Source organism: Maniola hyperantus, chromosome Z (genome assembly GCF_902806685.2).
Source record: "Maniola hyperantus chromosome Z, iAphHyp1.2, whole genome shotgun sequence".
Taxonomy (NCBI): Eukaryota; Metazoa; Arthropoda; class Insecta; order Lepidoptera; family Nymphalidae; genus Maniola; species Maniola hyperantus.
This window is the reverse complement of record NC_048564.1, coordinates 4,993,441-5,018,605: the sequence shown is the minus strand read 5'-3', so window position 1 is coordinate 5,018,605 and position 25,165 is coordinate 4,993,441. Positions and strand designations below refer to the sequence as shown.

General features: G+C 35.6%; 2 protein-coding genes across 5 annotated transcripts in view; both read right to left on the bottom strand.

The window, feature by feature from the left end:
- The window catches only part of LOC117995908 (uncharacterized), a 34,634-nt gene extending 31,804 nt beyond the window's left edge, over positions 1-2,830 (bottom strand). For 3 of the 4 annotated variants that reach the window (XR_011238470.1, XM_069509071.1, XM_069509073.1), the window contains exons 1-3: positions 2,574-2,830; positions 1,925-1,968; positions 295-931 (exon numbers count right to left, since the gene is read on the bottom strand). Coding sequence is in view for 3 of the 4 variants with exons in the window: in XM_069509071.1 (XP_069365172.1) it covers positions 295-928 (634 nt within the window). In the remaining variant the exon portion in view is untranslated. The remainder of the gene's footprint in view (positions 1-294; positions 932-1,924; positions 1,969-2,573) is intronic. The other variant, XM_069509072.1, reaches the window with a different exon arrangement.
- A 4,808-nt stretch (positions 2,831-7,638) lies between these two features.
- Positions 7,639-24,481, bottom strand: SCAP (SREBP cleavage activating protein). Its single transcript, XM_034983925.2, has 17 exons — positions 24,087-24,481; positions 23,428-23,540; positions 22,778-22,885; positions 22,265-22,373; positions 20,458-20,644; positions 19,910-20,055; positions 18,653-19,831; positions 16,261-16,469; positions 15,463-15,619; positions 14,869-14,962; positions 14,526-14,686; positions 14,090-14,172; positions 13,967-14,007; positions 13,585-13,712; positions 12,519-12,885; positions 11,260-11,446; positions 7,639-10,744 (listed from the first exon to the last, which is right to left on the bottom strand). Exons 1-17 carry the CDS (start codon positions 24,194-24,196, stop codon positions 9,984-9,986), a joined length of 4,140 nt encoding a protein of 1,379 aa, XP_034839816.1. The 5' UTR covers positions 24,197-24,481; the 3' UTR covers positions 7,639-9,983.
- Between the last annotated feature and the right edge of the window lie 684 nt (positions 24,482-25,165).

Below are 25,165 nucleotides of genomic sequence, written 5' to 3'. Positions count from 1 at the left end.
TGTCATTCTAAAGGCTGATGTACATTATTTTCTGCCACATACTTTAAGGATATTTTAAACTAGCTTATGCTCGCGACTTTCTCCGCGTGGACATCCTTCATCCGTCTGGTAGTTTGAGCTGTGCATTGATAGATCAGTCAGTCAGTCAGTCACCTTTTTCTTTTATATATTTAGATGATGATGCTTTAATTTTTTTACCTTTAATATCAAAAATGTATTAAAAGTTGAGGTGCATAATACTTTTGGCCAAGACTATAGAAAAATTCATTACATAACAAAAGGTTGAAAAATTACCTGTAAATACAGGTGCCTGTTGTCTAACATAAGTAGATGGTACTGTAGGTGGAGGCGGAGGTGGAGGTAGCTGCTGGACAGGCATCACAGGTGCCGGACACGGAGCTACCGACGCGACAGACGCGACGGGAGGCCGTGGATACACCGAGGCGTAGGTGGGCGGCGGAGCAATGGTCGCGTGCACAGAAGCAGAAGCCGGCGGTGGCGGCGGCGGCGGTTGATGCGCTCCCGCTAGACTCTCTTGTATATATAACGCTATTTGGGGAATAGTTTCAGCAGCCCCTGCAGACATATTGGCGTGACGCTGCACTAAACACTGCGGCAGTTGTCCTGTCGCTGTGAACAAACTCTGCTCCTCCTTACTCGCGTGCAGATATGTACAGTGTTCACGCGCACATCCAGTCGAATTTTGATAATCGTGGCAGAACTTTAAAGTCTTTTTCATAACCTCGAACTCTAACTCATGACGGAACTTGCACTGGTTTCCCTTGGTACATGCCCCCCATATATAATCCCTGCAGAAATCTTTTTGTCTCTCCACATTTTCTGCATTTGTCACATCATTACTTTCATTTGGGGCAAGTTGTCCTGACTGTGGTGGCTGATAGCCAATCGAACCAGCTCTGCTGCTCATGGACTGGGTGTTCATGGACAAAATAAAAAAGAATAAAACTTGTAATTAATTATATATACACTTATCTAACTAGCAATGTTAAAACATAACTTGTGTCAATAACGAAACAAATAATGGAGGCTTGAACTTGTAACATCAGTTGTAGGTCAGACAACATAGCAGAGATTAATTAATATTTTGTCTAGCTGTCTAAGAAGGGAGTTATCAATAACTTATACATAGCGAGCTCCTTCTTTGTATTAGAATAGAATAGAATAGAACATATAATTTTTGATCAAGTAAACTTTTACAAGTGCTTTTGAATTATCGAATAATTTAATTTACGGAATTCGGAATGCAGTTCCTTAATTAAGTGAATGACATTTAAATTTTAATATATAATTTCTGAAATCATAATATATTAAGATTGTGCTTTATACAACAGAATTAAAAGTGCACAGTTAAAGCAATACACAAAACACATCAATAAAATAGATTGTAATACTAATAGAAACTGTAACAGAAAACACAATTTTTATAACGTTAAATGTTGAGCACATCAAGTCTAAATTTTGACTGATTATTTTATTGCATGCAGTGCTCAAGTGAGAATAAATGAGAGTGACTCAATTTTTTTTTGCTTTATTGGCCTAGTAGGTACTAGATTTACTGTTTTTATTCTAATTATATCGCATAGCTCTAGGTGAAGCGCTGACTCTATATTGCATAGCCTTAGGTGAAGCGCTGACTCTACGATATTGCTGAAGACACAAGTAGCAGCGTCAGCTATTGCGACATTGCGACCCAAATTTGAGTTTTCCTTAATCATTGTAAACGCCCAAAATTCATTCTGATTCTTTGGTTACATAGAGTAGCATTAAATCCAAAATTTAGTATTGTAAATTAGTTTTAATTTTATTTTAATAAAGTAATTATAAAGTAATAGTTTTTTTGGGCCTTCCGGCTGTGTCTTCCTTCACTTTCTTAAGATAACAGTAAATAAAATATTTTACTCACTCAAAGGCACGCAGGAAATCTCATTTATCAGTTGAGAAGTTGTGCTGTTGTACATGGAAAAAAGAAAATTGGTTAAATACTAAGTACAGTACATATCAGTGTCGGTAAATTAATTATATACTTTGGCTATGACATGTTAAATAGTATAAATTTAATAGTATATTTTTATTAGGACTGTTAGGAGAGTGCTATGGAGCAGACCAGATTCAGTATATATTAATATATTATTATACACAATGTTTTTAGATGCAATGTAAATACAGTTTATTGTTCATATTCAAGTAATAAGTTATAGGAACAGTAGAATGTATCATGATTCATTTAATTGAAATAAATTACAAAGAAATTCCTTGCTATTCAGTTTGGCAAATAGGCAAATACTAGACTTTTTATACACAAATGTTTTTAAAAAGGGTTGCTAAATGCTGACATATTTAATAGTTCTGCTGTACTTCTAAGTCGAAAATGTAAAGTTCAAGTATAACTACATTTTATGCCATGTTTATTGGTTATCTGAAATATCAGCTGTTTTCGAACAAGTCGCCATTTTAGTTAGGTCTATTTCACTACGCCATGCTCTTTTGTTAGACTAAAGTGCGATAACTGATTTTATTTCGCAGCTGGCATAAGAAAATTATAATGAACTTACCGATAAATGATATGCGTGCGTAAATCTAAATTGTTTATTGTGAAATTAAATACATTAATGTCATTAAAGAACTTATAAAACATAATTTTCACTGTAGTTCCAACACACCCAGTTTTCGTGTTATCAACATGTCCTGAGATAAAATAAACATTGAGATTTTTCCAGTAATCTTAAACTCTTTTTAATACATTTTTTGTAATAAAATATCTAAAAATTACAAAATAAACATCAAAATAGCAGCCACATCCATCACCACAGACCACAGACCAGTAATCCGGAGATCACCAAAGAGTATGTAACCACTACGTAAATGTGTTTTTTTAGCTGGCTTTACGGCCCTGGATTCTAGCTTTTTTGACCATTGACAAATATGATCATTTATTATTTCCACTATCAGAGGTATGACGAAGACATCGTGCGGGGGACCCTGGTCCGGGGACGGCCATAGTAATTCCGGGACATAAATTGAAGGATTGTCGTCGTCATGATTTTTATTCATTGAAGTACTGCGATCCGCGTGGATATAGTTAGTTGAAACTGCCAGCACCACTACCGTCATCGCCACAGCAATGCTAAGTTGTCGGCGGTGGCAGCAGCGGTGGCGATGGTGGCAGTGGGGGAAGACTTGATTTCGTAGTTTATGTTTGATCATGTGATCAGATTTTTGAAAGCTCATAAGTATCAGACCTAAATTGTTTGTACCTACTCAAACTTCTTATTTTCATGATGTTTATATGATCCGTTACGGCATGATTGAAGGACAAACCAACAAACAAACACATTTTCGGATTATGGGTGATTAATCGGAGGAAGCTTTATTATTGATTCAGAACTCAAAACAGTATTTTTTTTAATTTCTGTCTGACTGCAACAATATTCATCTGAAATAAACAAAATAAGAACATATTGTTTACTAGTGACAACCCTAGCCTCCAGACATTGTCACGACCATAGAAAAGTAGAGGGGGATTCCAACATCAATGGTCACGACGCTGTCGGCATTTACCACGAGATCAAAGGCGTCGGCCGTCGGACTACTGGTCTGTTATTTTCCTTATACTGTGATTATATTAAGGCTAAGAATAAATACCTGTAGAAGTAGCCCTATTGTCACTATTAGTGTTAGAGCGAGATAGCTAAATGCATTGCTCTATATTAGAACGTGACGAATAATCATTTTTGTCCTTATCACCGTGGCCAATTTTTGTTTGTCAAGATGGTATTTTGTACGTGAGATCTTGACAAACAAATACATTTTAACGCTTTTTGACTCCAATTAACTTTTAACCCGGGCATTTTTAAAATTAATTTAAAATAAGGTAGAGCCTGACAACAGGTGGACGGACGACATCAGACGAGTCGCAGGGAGCTGCTGGATTCAGGCGGCGCAAGACCGTGGCGTGTGGAATTCCCTACAAGAGTCCTATGTGCAGCAGTGGGCGTCTATTGGTTGATAATGATGATGATGATGACCAGAACATAAAAAGGCAGTTTCAACAAAACATTTATTCATAACTTCCACATATGAATAGATAGGTACAATTTACAGAAATAGAAAAGGGGCTGTCTTGATAGCTGTTCACATTTTCACAATCATTCGTATGGCCTGCACAGACTAGAGACTATTGTTCGTGGAGGACAAAAATGGATCACTGAGAACTGCTGGGCGATTGTCTAAAACCTGCATCAATCATTATTACAATCTCAATTGTTCTGATTGGCTGAATTTGTGCGATTCTTGTTGTACAATGCATTGTAGCCAATAGTGAACGAGCGTTAACCAATCAGAGATGATTGCGATCGTGACATTGTAGCTGTCATTCTCCCGCAATCGCGCAGCTGCATCGCATAATGTATGCGATGGACTAAGGTGAAAAACCGTAGTAAAAGATGAGGAACATTTGTCTTCCGCGGATAATACTCCCTAGTCTGCCTTTAAAAAATCAATAAATAATAATTCATTGTAAAAATACACTACACAAGTTCATCTTATATTTTATATTCTAAAATAAGGAAATGTTGTTTTAGTTGTCCAATTAAAAAAAAATTACTTCAGGCTAGTAACAAATCTAGCGAATTTTACAAGAACGAAAGTGAGCACGGAATTTTTATCCGACGCGCGTCTTGTCCCGTTTTGGTAAGTTTGTTCCTTGCTTCAGGTTTAAAAGGATATTTGCAAATATATTTTACTTAAGTAAAAGTCAAAGTAAAAAAATTCTTTGGATATTTGATAATGTGATGAGTCAAAATGTGAGCTGTGTAAAAGTTTTTATACAAGGCACATAACAATTACAGTACGTGGCCAAAAGTGATGAACATCGATCTTTAGAAGGAGACGGCAGATTTGTAGAGCACTGTCTCGGTCGTTAAGACCGACAAAGCGTCATATGGGTATGAGTGACAGAAAAAACGCTCTACAAATATGAAATATCATTCTAAAGGCCGATGTTCATCACTTTCGGCCGCGTCTTCATAGTTCCAGAATAGCTATTACAAAACAAGTAGAGTCCTGTCCACAAATTAAAGTTAGTTTTTAAACAGTTATAATATAGAGGGCGGAGGCACATATTTTAATGGTAGATACATCACAACATTTTATAATACAGAATCTGTAAGCTTAGATTGATTATTGTAAAGGACGAAGCAGACACACATTCCACGAAATATTGTGTTTAATAGCAATTTGGTGCTACTAAATTGTACAGTCTTTGAACTAAATTGACAGGTCTGAATCGGTGGGTCTCTCACTATTCCCATTGACTGTAATACTGATACTACTTGTATCACTATTCCCGTTGCGTTTTTATACCGCGACTATTTGCGACCAAGAAAACGCTTGTTTTAGAATTTCAATAATATTCTCGACTCAATATTATATATTCTTTATCGGTCTGACCACTATATATTGTTTCATTATGTCTTGTTGTGGCTATTTTCTGTAAGATATCGTAGATTTTGATTTTTATCAGGCGTTTTAATACTTCAAATGGGAATACTGAGACATGAGTCCCACTATTTCCATTCGTCGTTTCATTAGTCAATGGGTACAGTGAGACTGATTTGAAAAAAACGAACGTACAGTCTTAATATTACAATTGCAATGGGTAATGGAAATAGTGAGACCTACCCGTCTAAATATAGTGCTATCTTTCTTACGATGTTCCGTACAGAGAAGGATAGCATTAATTTATTTGTGGACAGTCGAAACACAAACAATTTAACTACTACATAAACAATTTAAATGTCGCAGATTGTGTATCAGCTTTAATGACACTTAGATATTGCCCACAAATTATACAGTGCGACAAGGCTATCTTGGCGCGTGGCGAAAATCGGAACTAACGTTGCCGTCAAGTGTCCCCTTTGTTCTTGTTTAAATATTCTAAGCTTCTGTTATCCAACAGCGCCCCCCTGTCAATTTCATTCAAGTACCAAGAGAAACTTGTCGCACTGTAACTATACCTATCATCTTAAATACAACCTTAAGTATTTTACATGAAGTATCAAAATAAATATTGTGTTACTTATATAAAATCCCAACAACTAATGTTACGTTGTAAAATTATACAGTTATAAAAATACAAATTACAACACAACAACAAAATAAATATTTCAAAAGATCCATTTAATTGTAAAACAAATCAAATAAAGACAAAACAGTATACTTCCATTGGATAATTATGATGCCTCACTCTACTTATATTTCTTAAATCCATCAATATTATATTATTTTAAGTATTTATATACCTTATAAAATATAAGTAATAGCTAAATAGTAAATAGATAAAGATACAAACAAAACACTATCTTGTGATGATAAAAATTATGAGTTGTGAAAAATATACATACATTGAGTTATATGGATAGATACCTTCTTATTATATGCATTTTAAATAAATACTAAATTAATTTTGCTGGTCCAAAGGCACACACTAACATATTTTATAATGTCGATGGACAAAAGGAATGTGAATAGAAAATTGTAGTATAATATGTGTTGTGATAAGTGTCATCACTTGATGATACTTATCACAACTTACTGTTTGTTTTTTGTATTTGATATACTATACTAACTATATTTTAGTATGTTAAGGACAACTGAAAATTACCATAAGGAGTATTTATAAAATATGGTTTTGAACAATAGCTTTTTCTTTTACTTAAATATAACACAGGATAAGTAAGTAGTATAACAGGATAAGTAATAGTAACACTATTGCACCAATAAAAAAAAATTAAGCTGTTCATGTCTCGCTACGAAATTCCATTTTCTCAAAACTCGACAGTAATCGACGATTTAAAATTAACCGTTAGATATGTTACCTTTGTGAACCTTAAATCAGGTACGCATTACAGGTACATAATAACATAGGTATTACTCACACCTACCTGTCAGTGAGGTACGAACTAAAAGGTTTAGAAGAAGCTTGCCTTGGATACAATAATTATATTTGCACTAGCTGATGCCCGCGACTTCGTCCGCGTGGAATTACATTTTTCAAAATCCCGCGGGAACTCTTTGATTTTCCGGGATAAAAAGTAGCCTATGTGTTAATCCAGGGTATAGTCTATCTTCATTCCAAATTTCATTCAAATCCATTCAGCCGTTTTTGCGTGATTGAGTAACAAACATCCAAACATCTAAACATCCACACTTTCACATTTATAATATTTATGATATTAGGATATTAGGATTCACATTATTTAACGCTTATGTGTCAGTAGAGCAAACGATTAATAAAACAGAATTGATAATGTATTCTCAAAACTATCATCGTTTACTTATAGACCAACTTTCACTTTTCAAAACCATACCTATCTATTATATCAATGAAATTTATTATTTGTTAGTCAAGGTCACTGAACAGGTTGAAGAAATAGTTATTTGTTATGCAAGGCTGCAAAGTTGTTATTTTGTCGCGAGAGTTTGTACTGAATTCCGAGCCAGCGAAGGATTATAAGGTTGAACCCCAAGCGAAGCGAGTGGTTCAAAAATATAATCCTCAGCGTAGCGAGGAGTTCAAAGGCTCAAGCGCAAATAAATTTGCAGCCATGTGAAACACAACTTTTCATCTCACTACAGAATATCATTGGGGCTGAGAAAGAAGAAGACATAATATAAATAAAATAAATGTAAATTTTAACTAAATTAATGATTACTTAGCTTCCATAGTACAATCCATTTAAAATATCACCTATATGCTAGTTTAATAAATTACGGTACGTACAGTCTACACAAGTTTTACAAATCTACCAAAGAATTTTATAAAAATGTTACCTAATTAATATATTTACACAGTTCTATACATATTATTTATATTTTTAAATTGTGAAAATATAACATACAGTGTGTTTTTTTTAAACAGGGACAGTATGGAGAAATCCTAAACTTCTGGTGTCCCATTTTTTTTCTCTCGATACAATGAAATTATTCTTACATGAAACAGTCAAGCGGCATTAAAAAAAATTAAGTGAGTTTCATTGATTTTTATGGACAACTCACGCTTAACCAAAACATTTACTATGCCAAAATTGTTTTCACAAAAAAAAAAGCTGAAGTTTCCTAAGACAGTTTCCCTGTAGCTCCTATATGGTTTTGGATTCCCCGATACTGTCCCAGTTAAAAAAAACACACCGTATACCTACTCGTATATTCTGTAAGTACATTACTAATATTGTAAATTTTTTCGATAAAAGTTTTGATAAGACACTCAAGAAGTCTAACGTTTCTATTTGATAAATTGAAATGAGAGAGCCGCCTATGAGTAGGCATTTTATTCGGACTAGACAAATAAATCTTACTAAAAAGGCTCCATTAGTCCTATTTACATTCAATGTGAATAAGCCAGTATAACATTGACTCAATAAGCCTAATGCACTGTAGTATGTACTGTATTAGATTAGAGTCCCTGGCCACTAAAGCAGAGCGGAGACGAGTTTAGCGGACCAATCAGAGTATTGATAAAATAATAAAGTGATCTATATTGATGAGCAATAACCAGAATATGCGCCAAAATAAATGATTTTCAAGTTGAAGGGTCTGTACAGGTATAACCGAAATATACCATTTTGCCTTATACCTGACTCGATAGACCTTTTATAGAAAACGTGTAATACAAAAGTTTCGCCCATTGTTATTAAGTGACTGGAGCCCGAACTCTGCAGGTATACTTAATCTTAGTCAGGTGTAAAGGATCAACCTTACCTAATAAATTACCCTTTAGTTTTTTCCAGAAGCGTGTGTAAATAAATTCTGAGAAACAGTTTGCTTATTTCACACATTTCCTTACCTTTTCCATAGCCATTAAAATATAACTTTAAGGCAGTGCCTCGTGGGCTGTGGGTTAGCAAACTGAACTTTACATCGACATTTTATAGCAATAAGATTAGAACTAAGCTCTGTACACCAAGTTTCCAACTAGCAAAACGTGACACATGTCTGCCAAATTAATATGGAGATGTTAAATCGCAACAAATCAGATTTTGATAGATGGCGTAATAATTTTTCTGATTGGTTTGTTGAAGAAATCTTCGCTCCACTCGACTTAAGTGGATACCGGGAATAAGTGAGAGATTTATACCAACCTCATGTCACGTTTGACATGTTACTTAGGGCTCAGAATTATAATATATTTAATATATTTAATACTAGGCCTTTTATGAATATAACATTCAGCTGTATAGCGCGCGACGTTTGTTGTAAATCATTTCTAAAAAGAATATTCTAAAAATGATTATATAATTCATCATTCAAAATAATATTCTCAGCATTTATAATAACGGAGGTAGAAATTGTCATAGGGCGCTTTAATTATATTTGATAAATTACTAATCTACTACTAATAACTAACTAACTAAATAAAAAACATACGAGACACTAATTAAATGATAAATAGTTATGTATATAATGATAAATATATTAAACAACTTGAGATATAAAAACACTTAAGTATTATAAAATGTGATATTAAATAAATAATTTTAGAAATTATTGGACAAGAAATTAATAATAAATTAAATAGTTAACTAAGAAATAATTTAACTAAAAGGGAGTGCCATGTGTATTTAACTTAATATTGTGATATCCTACGTGATATTAATTTGAGAAGCGTTTTATAGAAAGAAATGCATAGCATTTTAGGATCCAAATTGCAATGAGTTAAAAATGGTGCTAACTCGTTTGTACATAAACCTCTTGAATGTGCATTAAAGTAGCGTTGTCTCTTTTACAATATTCCACGCGGGATAAGATAGCACTACTATTAAAGCTGTCAATTTAGTTTTAAGATTTGTATATAAACGAATTCGCACTACTGAATTTTCAAATCATCTAAATTAGCATAACGTCGCGTTGCAAAATCCGTAATGACTGAATAGTTATATCCCTTAGAAGCCTATTGATATATGATGTTATTCGTTCTTCATATCGAACTTCGACACGAGAGGGAACCGCACTATGCGAAGTTGGTTCGCATAATCGCATACTATAGCGTCTTTTAACGGTAATATTTGCCGCACGAATATACAGCCGTCGGTTTGTCCGAAAAGCACTCGTCGGATGACGTCACCGCTACTTAAATCGTACGTAGTTAAACCGCTTCTATCGCCTATCACCAAGAGAGTATGCGTTAAAGGAAGCATTCGACTCATGTAGTTGAGACCGATGTGTATAGAGTTGAGCATGTGGCCTTGGAAGCGGTCCCAGATGCATAATCGTTCGTCAGCGCCTGCTGATACAACATAAGAAGCGGTATATGCTAGTGATGTTACCGCGCCGTCATGCGCTTGCATGCTGTATACGCATGCACCTGTATGTAAGTCCCAGACGCAAAGTAAACCATCTTGTGAGCCACTACCTGCTATTGTAGGTGTAGCGTGGTCGATGAAACAACTAGTGATGGGCCCGCAGTGACCATGGAGAGTGAACAGCGGCGTTAGTTCTGCACTCGAGAACACCTTCAGTACATGATCTTGTCCTCCAGTAAGAATGCGGCCGCCGTCACAATGCATCTCCGTGATTGGTTGCTGATGCGGTCTGCAGTGCGCGGTAGGAACGCATACTACCTCGTCACTGTCACTATCCGCATCGTATGAGAAGCTCATTCGCCCTCTGTGTTCTTCCATGCCGTATGCGCTTCCTAATGACTCCGCTGAACCAGTCCGTTTGTGTGCTGTCAAGGAAACATTTAAATTTAACAACAAGTACCACACTTCTAAAACCTATTTTAGGATTGTGATATGCAATAATTTGATCCTAGATTAACATACCTGATCAAGTTAAAAATCACAAGAATTGTCAAATCACGACTTTTTGTCTACTTTAATAGATTCAATCTACAGTTTTGCATCAGTAAACTGTAAGTATATCGTGCTAATAGCAACACATATTATGTCATGTCACTTTACTTAAAAAGTTACACAACCACTTTAGGATTCTGAGTGACAGCAAACAAGGCATCAACCATGATGAAAAGCTAATGAGAAAAATTCATAGCCTCGATAGCTCAACGGTTAAAGGAGCGGACTGAAAACCGAAAGGTGGCCGGTTCAAATCCCATCCGTTGCACTATTGTCGTACCTACTCCTAGCACAAGTTTTACGCTTAGTTGGAGGGGAAAGGGGAATATTAGTCAGCAATTAACTTGGCTATTCTTTCTAAAAAACAAAAAAAAGTTGATTTAATTACTTCGTCGATGCGCTGTGCTAAACCGCCAGTCGACGTGCGCACCAGATCTCGCATTGTATGCATCCAGCCTCAGTAGAGTGAGATGGCCGGAGAGGGACGCAGCGCACACTTTCCGCGCGCCCGACAGAGCGCGCACGTGTGTCACGCCCTTACCGCTCGAATGCCTCTCGGAGAACCACCAGACACACTGTAAACAGAAGAGCAGAGTTAAGAGATAAACTTGATTAGACATACTCATATCTGTGGTGTGATAGCCTAGTGGTAAGGACGTCCGCCTTCTAATCGGAGGTCGGGGGTTCGATCCCGGGCACGCACTACTAACTTTTCGGAGTTATGTGCGTTTTAATTAATTAAATATCACTTGCTTAAACGGTGAAGGAAAACATCGTGAGGAAACCTGCATGCCTGAGAGTTTTCTATAATGTTCTCAAAGATGTGTGAAGTCTACCAATCCGCACATGACCAGCGTGGTAGACCATGGCCAAAACCCTTCTCACTCTGAGAGGAGACCCATGTTCTGTAGTGAGCCGGCTATGGGTTGATCATGATGATGATGATGATATCTGTGGTGAGTATTGTAGTCTTTCATCATCATCATCATCACCTCAACCTATCGCAGACAAACTACCGGGTTTGGGTGTCCTCTCAGAATGAGAAGAGTTTAGGCTCTGGTTCACCACGTCAGCCAATTGCTGATTGACAGACTTCATAGATTTTTAAGAACATCATGGAGAACTGTCAAGCTCGCAGGTTTCCTTACATTCTCAACACCACCTTTAACACCAGTTGACATTATAGTCAAGAGCTAACTTACTGTAGAACGAATTTGAGAAGCCACTTTTGACAGATGATAAATTTTATTAGAAAGCAAAAATACCAACAGACAACCTTGTAATGTAAACCATTGTGATTCATCACAAATTATGTTCTGGACAGGGTTTTGTTTCCCGATACTCTTTCTATTCATGATTACTATTTTTTCAACTTTCAAAAATGGCTTTACAGTGCCAAATATTCAAAACTATGATTACAAAATATTATTATAGAACTAGCTGCCCTGGCGAACTTCGTTCCGCCTCACAGTCGATTCAAATTTTTTAAATTTTTCTCTCCGTAAGAACCATCCTCGTACTTCAAGGAATATTGTAAAAAAAGAATTAGCGAAATCGGTTTAGCCGTTCTCGAGATTTGCGATGACCAACACATTTAGTGATTTATTTTTATATTATAGATAATAATATTAAATTTATAGAACTCACTATTAATTTTCCAGTACTGGCCTCCCAAAACTCCAATCTACCATCGGAACAGCCCAAAACGATGAGGTTGTTACAAAAGTCCATACACCACACCGGAGATTCACTCATGGCTCTCGCCCGCCAGTTGGAATTCGCCGCACTCTCCATATCACAGTTAGTTCTAACACTTATCCTACTGCCGCCTCTATTTCTCAAGCTACCTAGAGAATTGTCACAACTGTTCACTGATATTGTACTTATATCACTCGTATTGTCCTTCACAATACTTGGACTTAAATCTTGTTTGCCTACATTTAAATTAATTAAGTCTGTATTTGTTCTTTCGTTCACTTCATACATGTCACTTTGGTCAGTGTAATAGAGGTCTCTGTAAGAAAACATATTTTTTTAATTCACATGGTTATTCGCAATAACATAGTAATTTTGATTTTATAACAAATTCAATACATTTATCTCAATTTTATTTTTGTTTGTCATGAATCATAATATCCCACAATATTGAGTTTGTTATTACGTCAAGGGGTACCGTACATACATGGTTCCCCCATCCAATGCCTTGTCATTGAGGTACTTGGGAGTTGGGTAGTCCCATTTCTATACCACGATGATTTTGATATATAGGTTAGGTATGCCGGGCCAATGAAACGGAGACCACTTTATACAAAACACTTTACTTAGGTACTTATTTCACAGGTCTCTACTCACATGGTAACATGGCATCTTAGAAACACGGAAGCGACATCTTCAGATTCATCAGATTTCTTATCAGAAGTTTTGAAATGATTTTTATTGCGAAAATATTTGGCGCTAAAATAAGACTAAATGATGCTCACGACTTTGTCTGCGTGGATTTAGGTTTTTAAAAATCCCGTGAGAACTCTTTAAATTTCCAGGACAAAAAGTAGCCTATGTCCTTCCCCGAGATGCAAGCTATCTCTGTTCCAAATTTCGTCCAAATCGGTTGAAAGGATGGGCCGTGAAAAGTTAGCAGACAGACAGACACACGCTTTCACATTTATAATATTAGTATGGATTAAACAATATAAGACGGTAGTAATATATTTACCTGTAGGCCTTTGCAAACTGATATTTGGTGTTTTCCACTGGTGAGAGATATGATGAATCTCTGTTGTTGGGTAGAAACCGCAGATTTCTGAGATGGCTGCTTAGTCCTCTTCGAAGTCTCGGGACATTCTGCATAAGGATGTGAACAAATTAATTGATGTCTTAAAACTCTAGACATAGGTAAGCAAAAAAATTGCGTGTTATTGCATGACAGATTGTAATTTGCCATTTTATGATTTTTTAAATATCCTAAATGTATAAATACATTTGCAATTAATAAATATTATAATCTATTTAATTTTAATAGTTTGTTTAGATAAGATTAGAATTAAATTAGTTAGAAGTTCGAAGGATTTCAAAGATCTCTTGGTATAATAACTTACATCGTATATAGGTTGAGCTGCTAAATCTGGGCAGTTACATGCTGGAATAAAACACATTCTCTTTAATAATATTCTGATATACTGAGTGTTAGTTACTGACATTTAGGATGTAATATAACTTACATTCTATTGTGATTTGTTGTTCAGTAGTGGAATTTCTTCTGGGGGCGACTTTTTCACATAATTCCATTTGCAATTTGAAGTACCTGAAAAAGTAGTTATATTTAGGCTTTTTTAATTTATAGACTAGCGCTTTGCTGCAATTAGACTTGCTGGCAAGTGATGATGCTAAGCTGGAGGCTAGGAACAAATCAATATAAAATTCTGTTGCAACCATGAACCGAAAAATCTAAACAGAACTTAACATCAATTTATTCAATTTAAAAAGGAACAAAATAAAAAAATAATGGTTACGATTTAATGTCAAGACAATAAAGATTCGGGGAGGACAAAATCAAGTAAATTTAAACCACACGCATATTCCTTATTACTTAAGCTTCTCACGTGAGTAAAACTTACAGATGTAATCGCGGCCTTCGGGTTAAATCAGCATACTTACGCGCTTCGGTCAATGTTCGTGATGATTTCTCCGTTGAGCGAGTCCCATACTTTGATGTTACCTTGAAGGCAAGAACTGACGATCTTCTCACCATCTGTAACCAGGCATTCCACTTCTTGACTGTGACCTGCCACTACTAAAGGTACAGCTTCCATAACCAACTGAAAAGAAATAATATAAACATAAAAATAGAATAAACACAAGGTCAGAATAGACTAAAGACAGACAGAGACAGAACTTTGGGACCAAACGCCAAATTGCATTACACTTCTTGATTCTGACCTGCCATCACTAAAGGTACGGCTGCATTATACAAATATGAGTTTGATAGTAAAAAGCTTACCTGGACAGCCGGCTGATTAGCTATAATCTTCTTGTATTCGATGTCTTCATTCCACGAGGCGCGCCATTCCGCGTAGTGTTTTGAGCAAATGCACCTGTGTTAGATGTTACTATATTAATTTCGATACGTGTATATACATATAAAATTCAAAGTCCTGACTGACTGACTTATAAATCAACAGTAACACAGCTTAAACCGCTGGTCCTAAGCATTTAATTTGGAGGGTGTGTTTTTGTAAAGAGAAGGTATCCATTAAGAAAGGATTTTTCGAAATTCCACCCCTAAGTGGGTTAAATGAGAGTTTGGAATTTATGTAGTCCACGCGGACTAAGTTGCGAGCATAAGCTAGTTTCTAATATTCAAGACGTAAAAAACTGAATGAAAACTGTTGAGACTATTCTGTAATTGTATGATTGAAATCACGAACTTTGACCTCAATTTTGTTTGAGACTGTTTACATGAGGTCAGAATCGATACAATGCAATACAATACGGGACTATTGCATCTCTTGAACAATTCAATAACGATTATCGACTACATGTAGAGATGCAAATTGCTAGTTCATGAAGTCGAAAAAGTAGAAATAAAACTTACCTATAAAGCACCACCATCATATAACCGATGACAGCAATGCTGATGGTACAGAGGATGGCAAGAAGCAATATTTCCATGGGGGTGGTGGGGTATATTGGAAGCTCTGGCCCTTTGCCCCATTGGTGCGCCTGTGTTTTGGTGTCGATCAAGTCGAATTCTGGAAGCAAAAAATTGGTATCCCTTATAATATTATAAATGCGTGTATCTGTCTGCAAGCTTTTTACGGTTTGACCGATTTTTACGGGTACAGAGATAGTTTGCATTCAGGGGAAGGACTTTTAGTCCCGGAAAAGTGAAGAGTGCCCCCAGAATTCTTAAAGGCCCATCTGTATAACCCATCAAATTTGGTATAGAGAGCTTGCATGCCCGAGATTGAAAAAGGCTACTTTTTATATCGGAAAATCAAAGAATTCAAATAGTATTTAAAAAAAAGCTAAATCTACACGGATAAATTCGCGGGCATCATCTAGTGTTATATAAAGTGAGAATAATAGCCTATTAATTTTCCGCATAATGATTAGATTTACACACTTTAAAATCGATTTATTTCAAGTTAAATAGCATTTTCTTATCAATAAATGAAGTATAGTAATAAGTAAAGAATTAAGTATAGTAGTAGTAGTAGTAGTAAGAATAATAGTAAGTATTTATTATAGTAGTAAATTAATAAATAAAATGTTATTTCTCATAGGATGGTACGAAACCCTTCGTGTGTGAGTTCGACTCGCACTTGACATATTTTTTTATAAATATTCCATTTAATTTCAAATAAATAAAAGAAGTAAAGTCACGACGAACCAGGTAAAATATCAATCGGATCCAGGGCCGCTGCCAGGGCTTGCCAGCGCAACGGGGGCGGGTCCCTTTCATCGGGATGACGTAACCCCGTCGCTAGCTCCGGCCCTATGCGATGGCTAACTAACACTGGAGGAAGCACCACCACGTAACGCCCAGCTACTGACTCGTTGTATTGCGAGAGAATCGAAGACCAATGGTACGGCGACAATCTGCAATTTCAAAAATAGGATAAAGGGATTTTTCTAATTTTTTTAAGGAAGCGTACATGTATGTGTCACTATTTGAAACATCTCCTTTCCTTTTTTAATAATATACCACTTATTTGAGAAATTCATATTAGTATTACAAAACCTTTTATTTGTTGGCTTGTCACTTGTCATCAACATGATATTTTGAATACATAAAGTTAAAGATCTGGTAAAATGACATAGGTTACTTTACGTCCCGGAAATCAAAGAGTTCCCACGGGATTTCATAAAGACGAAGTCTCGCGCGTCTTCTTGTGATTTGATATAACTTGTATTAATAAAAAAAGGGTTGTTATTTAAACTGTGTAACGTATTTATCAACTACATACGCATATGAGCCAAAGGAAAAGCAAGTTATCTCTATATCACACACAACAATGATATTATTAATATTTGTATAACTATTTTCGGAAAGGACTCTTTTAAATCATTGCCCTAGATAAGTAATTATCTGTGAGTGATAAAAATGTATTTTACCATGGTCCGGATGTAACATGAATGTAGAAACGCGGTTCAATTGAGTCAAACAAAGAATTACGCAAGCGAACATATTTATAGAGTGATTAATAATTTTACTATTTCTTTTTATAGATATAATTATCTAAGCGCATCGAGCACTAGGTAGGCACTTGGAATATAATTGCTATAATTATTATTTAATTATTCAATAATACTTATCCTCCGCACGCGACTGCGCTCTCGTGAATAATATTAAGTACTTATATTTTTTATTTACTTAAAAAATGTCACTATCGATCATTTATTTATGCTTCGCTGGCTAAATATTCTATTAAGGTAGCTAATATTAGCGAAAAACTACATAGATTTTGTCCCAGTATTATGTAATAGTTATTTATAGTAATCTGGATTAAAAAGTATCTTGTCTGTATCCAGGATGCAGGATGTCTATATATCTGTGCTGTTGTTGAGGTGTAAAAATCAACCAACAAACAGTCATATTTTAATTTCTTTAAAAAAAAATTTAGTTAAAGCCGATGGAAAAGCAATGAATCATACTGACAAACATACATAACAGATACGGAGAACATGACATAATTAAGATAAAAAGTAATACGTTCTAGTAATACCGGTTTATATACTACATTCGTGAACAGGGTAGAGGTTACATACTTGATTTATGTTAAGTTGCTAGGGTACTTAATTGTACAAATCTATTACAAAGGTTAGGCAATTCAGTCATGGAATTGATGAATCACCTAGTTTTGAATGTATAGATAACATGCTTACAGGACACAGGTGATCTCTTGATAAGACATTATTTAGGAAATCTAAATATATGTCGGCGCGCGACGCCGGCGACCGGTGTCAGATCGCATCTCGCCCAATTAATGGGAATGCCACGGTAATATTATCATACAGTATTGTAACTCGGCCGTATCTTTGAAATAAATACCTACAGCAGCGCGGTACGTAAACATGCGATAGGGCTGCCCGCCTCCAGCATTTTAATTACATTTGCCTACATTGTGTTTCCATTTAGTTTTGTGATTGTAAATATACTTTTTTATATATCTATACCTTCTTCATCTCTATCTTTAATTAAAAACCCATGTGTATGATTATACTAGATGATGCCCGCGACTTCGTCCGCGTGGATTTAGGTTTTTCAAAAATCCCGCAGGAACTCATTAATTTTCTGGGATAAAGTCTATGTCCTTCCCCGGGATGTAAGCTAACTCTGTACCAAATTTCATCAAAATAGATTGAACTGGTGGGCCGTGAAAAGCTAGCAGACAGACACACTTTCGCATATTTTATAATATTAGTATGGATAACAAATCGGTCTTGTAAATTTGCGACCGAAAAATATTTGCGCCTCGACTGAGATTTACGAAATGCTTTATAATTAAATTTTAAAGTATAAAAAAAGTTTTCTCTGGATGCGATATTGACGAATTCATTCAACCAAAAACAGCACAATATATGCTACTCGTCATATTAAATATGTGCTTGATCCCCTCCAACTAAGCGAAAAGCTTGTGCTAGGAGTGGGTACGACAATAATGCAATGGTTTGAACCGGAACCGGACCTTTCGGAATTCAGCCGCTCCTTAACCGTTGAACTATTGAGGATTAAAATATGAGTATAGTAAAGTTAAAACCATTAAAAAGTCATAGCTTACCTCGAAGATGTTCTGTAATGTGGAGAATGTTTCAAGAAAATGGTATCATTTGCCTCGACAACTGTTTTATCTGTCGTAGTTTCCAATAAGGGCGAAAACACTAACGGCTGTCGCGCACTGCTATTGTAATTCATATTCATTGATTGTTTCCATTCACTCGTCTTGTTGTTACTCGAACGATGGTCTGGATTACTGTCCGATTTTTCCACGGTTGCAATAAAGTAATCCACCACGCCAGAGTTATATACGATCATAGATATCCAAACAAGTCTCCATAGCATGAAAGCTCTCTGAAAGAACCTTGTCCTTGCCCACATATTAACAAGTCGTATTCGTTTCGGAACTCTCTGTTCTTGTCCTCCGGGACTAGAGTTTCTTTTGGCTACGACATCCGTGGGACTATTTTGAGCCAAGCCATTCAGTCTCGGATGTGATTTCGATTTTGTCATTCTTTGTGGTGAAATATTTGTATCGTCCATATATCCCTTGCTAAATTGCCAGTTAAACGCATTGTTCGCGTTGAAATAGTCTTTCAAATGCAATTTAGAATTTTGATCGGGAAAGAATTCCATTCGTCTCACGTCTATACCCAATATCGTCGCGAAAAACGTCATCTGTATGAAGAAGTCCGAAATGAGACTCACGATCATAAATATTGAGGACTCCTGAATAAAAGGAACGAATGTAAAGAGGCCGACTGTAAGGATAGTGATTTCTGTGAGCAAATTTTTGGTAATCGACCAGCCCTCTTTGCTTAGGCCTTGAGCGAGTCGAATTTTGACGTCGAGTCTGGAATCGGTGGACGTTACGCTTTTCGTAAGAACGAGGACATTCTCTAAACCAACAATGATCACCAGGTAAGGAAATATTTCTTTTCCTTGTAAGCTTAAGGAGAATCCAAAGTAAAAGCATAGTCCCATAGACATTGATAGACTACCAGCTACAGTCAGCACAGCGGATGCGGCGAGTCCAAGTTTGGATTTAATGAATTCAATTTTACGCACAGAGAAGTAAACGTAGAGGAATAATCCAACAAAGGCAATCATTAGCGGTACCAGCTCATGGTAATTGAACTGACCAGGGTAATAAACCAGTGTCATTTCTTCGGAGTGTGCTTGGGGCGAATCTTGATATAGCGGGTAAATCTCCCTTAACTTTTTGGAAAGTGAGTTTATATATCTGAAATAACAATATTTATTTAATTCAGCCAACCAGATCAGTATAATAAAAAAATACTACTAATACTACTATAGTTACCTTTGATCCGCATGTCGGTAAAATATTGTGACAGCATATTGTAAGACTCTTGGTCGGGCCCGCAGCGGATATCGTTTGATTCCCGTGTCACGCAGATGCATACCGAACGCCATTTCCGCTATTGACACTTTGCCTTTTTGGAGATTCTGCATAAATATGTAAAAATATATAAGTTTTCATGTAGACAACAAACTTATTATATGCAAATTATAATATTATTGATCTAAATATATAACAGGAAAAGGTGATTGACTGACTAATCTATCAAGACACAGCTCAAACTACTAGACGGATTGGGCTGTTTGGTATGCAGAATGCAGATAGCTATAACGTAGGTATCCGCTAAGAAAGGATTTTTGAAAATTCAACGCCTAAGGGGGTGAAATAGTGGTTTGAAATTTGTGTAGTCTACGCGGACGAAGTCGCGAGCATAAGCTAGTTATATTATAAAGATCATATCTCTAGAATGCATCAATAAGAAAAATCATCATTAATTATGAATGGATTTGTATTTTATATAATCTGTGGCTTATGAGTGAAAAACTAACCTGGTAGTTGAAAATGGTGTTGACTATGTTGGCATCTAAAGAAAATGATTGCAGATTTTGTTGCCAGAGGTTCGCTGGTGACAGAAGGAGGCAGCTGTATTCTGGCAACACTCGCTCCACACTCGCCTTGCTGTCCCGTCGCTTCATGCCCTCTATTTGATAACAGTGTTGCAATAAGGTTTTCTTTCTGTCAACAATGTGTAATCTTTATGCCTTATGTTCAAGGCTCAAAGGGGAAAAACATAAAGGAAACAATTTCAATAAGTTGCGTGTTGCGACAGCCGACAAGCAAAACTAAGCTTTGCCGCAAGCAAATGAAGTTTGTTTTGTAATGTATCTAGCATGAATGAATTTTGGGAAACCATCTTTAGGATAAGTCATTCAAGGCTCAATATAAATTCATTCTCAATAGGTACCTACTATATTCAGTCAGCGTAACCTTGAAGAAAATGTTAGTTTAATTTTTTTAAATTAAATTCAAAATATATTTACTAATATTAAAAGTTGACTATATTTTGTTAATTTTGCATGAGCTGTACATAGATATATAATAGCCGTAGAGCTAAATTCTGCTGGTTTTAGTGGTATATAATTCCTGTACTTGGTTTTTTAGTTAGATCACAGTTCAATAGCCTTAAATGAACTTGACACCTACCTATTGTATAGACGGAACAGTCTTATCTTCATTAATTATGAGTTATCAAGAAACATAAAAATATTTGCTTATTAAATTACCGTAGTCATAATCTATGTCGGTTATTATATTATGCAATTATATTATGCTTGTAAATCAGCTGTTAGGGTAGGAAACATCTAGCTGGTAATAGCTGTTACAGTTCAGTAGGTAAAATAATGAATAGGTTTTGTTATTTATGATAGTACAATGCGGTTTCCAAGTTAAAATGTTACGATTTTAGACTTCACATCACTTTCCAAGTCCATTATGTAAGATCGCAAGCCAAACTTGATATTGGTTAAAAACCTGCAGTTCATTTTTAAACAGGATCCCATTGTAGTATAACTGTTATATAATATAATATAATGTAAAAGCATATTTATTTTAATTTAATTTAAACTTTATTGTTAACAAAATTAAAGAGAGTAGAATACAGGGTACATTTAAAAAGACAAATATCAATAATGTGATCTCTTCCAGGCAACCCATACTTAAGGACTTACAGATACATATTCGCATTTGCAAAGCTGTTTTAAATTACCTTCATATTTATTAACATTTGGATATTCGCTGTTGCACAATTTTAATGATAAACATTCATTCACTAGAATCATTCTTACATTACACATCATCATCCATCATATAATACATAAATACCACATCACCATAATATAATACATATAATACATCATGTCCAAAGTCTGCAGAATGTGTTTGTACTTGGAGATAAACATTTATTCATTGAGGAATGTGCTGCACATGGACAAGTTGTGTAGCGCTTAATATGAGCATTAAGAAATCTAATTTACTAATACTTATTGTAAATTTGAGATTTGTTTTATTTTACTAAAAACAACTAGCATTCCAAAGATAAAATTTCAATATAAGGAGAGGTTAGTTAATCAATATAAACAAATACAGTATGAGGCCGAACGTAATGTACATCGGACCTTTAGGTGGCAGATTTGTAGAGCGTTGCCCCTCGTTGATACCGACATAACGTCGTATAGGTACGAGTGACCGAGACAACGCTCTACAAAGCCGAAACGTCATCTTAAAGGCCAATGTACATTACTTTTGGCTGCTTATTGTACATCTATGTCTTGCTATATAACAATGTTTATAACTTACGTTACATTATCTTCATGATTCCGAATGGTTTCCAACAATCTAAAGACTTCTTGCAGAGGTGCTCGAAAAGCATCCCACATTTTGAGGTTGTTATTCCATGGAGATACACCTTGAAAAAAAAACTATATTTAAAACAGGTACTTAGTAACAAATTAAAGGCAACACACATAACTGAGTAGGTTCCAACAGTTATAGTGGAAGTTTGTTAGAACTTTGTATATAGGTTTTCTGAATAGTGTAGATTCTCACCAAGAAAGAATTTTGAGGAAAAACTAATCTGAATATTAAAGAAAAAGGTAACTAACTGACTGATCTATCAACGCATAGCTCAAACTACAAAATTGATCGGGCTGAAATTTGGCATGCAGATAGCTATTATGACATTAACATCTGCTAAGAAAGGATGTTTGAAAATTCAACCCCTAAGGGGTTAAAATAGGAGTTTGAAATTTTTGAAGTCTACATGGACGAAGTCGCAAGCATAAGCTTGTAATAATATAAAATTAAACTTACCAATTCTTATTATTATTTGATGAATATAAAGCAATGGTTTGTCTTTCACCCAAACATATGGAAGTTTTTGTGTTTCATTGTGTAATAAGTCTAATTGAAATGGTGAATCTGTAAACAAGGTTTTTGCTATAAAATGAAGTTCCTATGGTTTACTTTATTTACACTCCTCAATTGTTGTAAACTGCACTTGATGATTTTTTTCAATTAATGAGTTGTTTCAGTAAATTGATGTTTACTGATAATAATGTATGAAATATATATAGTTTAGTTTATAGATAATAGTTTTTTCAAACATCAGTTAAGAAGAAATAAATAAAAATACTGTTGCTTCAAAAATAATCTTAATACAGTTGTAATTAAGGCAATTTGAAATAAATTTAACATAAGCAATAATAGCCTAAGACATAGGACTCAGACTGAAAGGGTTCTGGGTTTAATCTTGGGCAAGCACCTCAGAGTTATCATTATGAGGAAACCTGTATGCCTGAGAGTTCTCCATAATGTTCTCAAAGGTTTGTGAAGCCTGTTAATATGCACTTGGCCAGCATGGGGAACTATGGCCTAAGCCTTTCTTATTCTCAGCAGAGCCTGTGCTCGGTAGTGAGCCAGCATTGGGTTGGAATGGTGATGGTGATGAAATAAATCCATACCTGTTATCAGACAGTTTTTCACATTACAATCAGGATTTATTTGGGGATTATTTAGATGCATGTTTACTACCGTTGGTATGTTTCCTGGTAGAGGCACATTTAACAGTGGGAAGCTGTAACAAAATTTGTTTATCTGTATCTGCGTAACTTAAACCTTAAAATAACAATAGGATTTTGTTGTTGTTTTGTTGAAGTGCAAAACTAGCTTTGTGGCACTTTCAGTGTCCAAACGTAAGGACACTGGGGTATTATATGTATTATTAGATTATTACCAGTATTTTGGATACAGAATTAATTTTTTATGCACTACCAGTAATTAAATATGATAAATTTAGCCTAGCTTGTTCTCGTATTTTTTATAATGTGTTAATTATAGTTTTTTATGGTAAAAGTTACAATTCAACCTAATGAATTTTAAAAAATGGCCATAACTGTATTTTTGCCCTCTATTTGAACTGAACTGCAATATTATGAAACTGAATACAATATATTGAATATTAATACTTTTCATTAGTTTTCAGTAGGTATCCATAAATGTTGAGGGTTAGCTCAAAATCCTGCTGATGATCTGACTATAAATAATAATCGTAATTTAATGTCGTACTTAGTACATAAATAACACATACAAATCACAAGTGAAATAGAAGAGGGCTACTCACCAACACAGTAGAACAACTGAAAGTGCTAATGTAATAGCTAAATAGGGGTACGACGAACAGAAGAGGCCATACGTATAGTAAATCTGTGCTACCCTTTCTGGTAATGCCATTGTTGATATCCGAGTCTTAGAAACTGCGTTGTTCAATTAAAGAAATTTGTGAGCCCATTGCACATTTTTCACGTCACACACAAAGTACAAGCGATGTTTGTCCGTAATTAGGTTATTAAAGTAGAAAATATCACGGATGATTGCATGTCCACTTGCAATAAGAGAGATTACTTGGGTATTGTGCATAACACAGTACATATTGCATCGACATAACACCGCTACATCCACTGATACTTGATGATACAGAATTCCACTTTCCAGAACCAAAGCACAGACGTCAAACTCGACAAAAAGACTTCCTTGAAAGTTGTGGTTATCTTTCTACAATCTCAATTGTTGTGATTGTCTGAGTGGTCAGAATTTGAACTATTCTTCCTACAACATAACATTTTAGCCAATAGTGATAGAGTGCCAGCGGTATCAGCCAATCGAAAAGATTGACACTGTAGCTGTCAAACTACAACTGTAATTCCATAGAGTATGTAATCTATTGTATCTATGCCTAAAGAGCCTGATACACGTTGTGACAAAGCTAGGCGAAAATGTTAGCTAGATAGCGCGTAGGTATTATTTTCCGTATCTAGGGCTTTTTTTTTTTTTTTTTTTTTTTTCTCTAGGAGGAGGAAAAATCCCTAATGGACTTCTGTCTATCGACAGGGTGTGTCCGACTCGCACGGACTAAAAAGACCTCCCCCTCTGCGAGATCAGCACGGAACCGTGTAACATTACTTCGTGCTGACCCTCTGGTTGCTCTCTCTCCTTTTTTTCTTGTTTTTCTCTATCCTCCCTTCTCAACATTATGGCTCTCAGCATCTGACCGTATCTGTGCCACTCATTTTCGCTTGACACCATACGGGCTACCAGATTTTGGGCGTTGACACTGTCGCTTGCTCCCTGTGCTGCTTCTCTAAGATCCGCGCACGCGGGACACTCAAAAATCGCGTGTCTCGGGGTGTCTTCCTCTCCGCA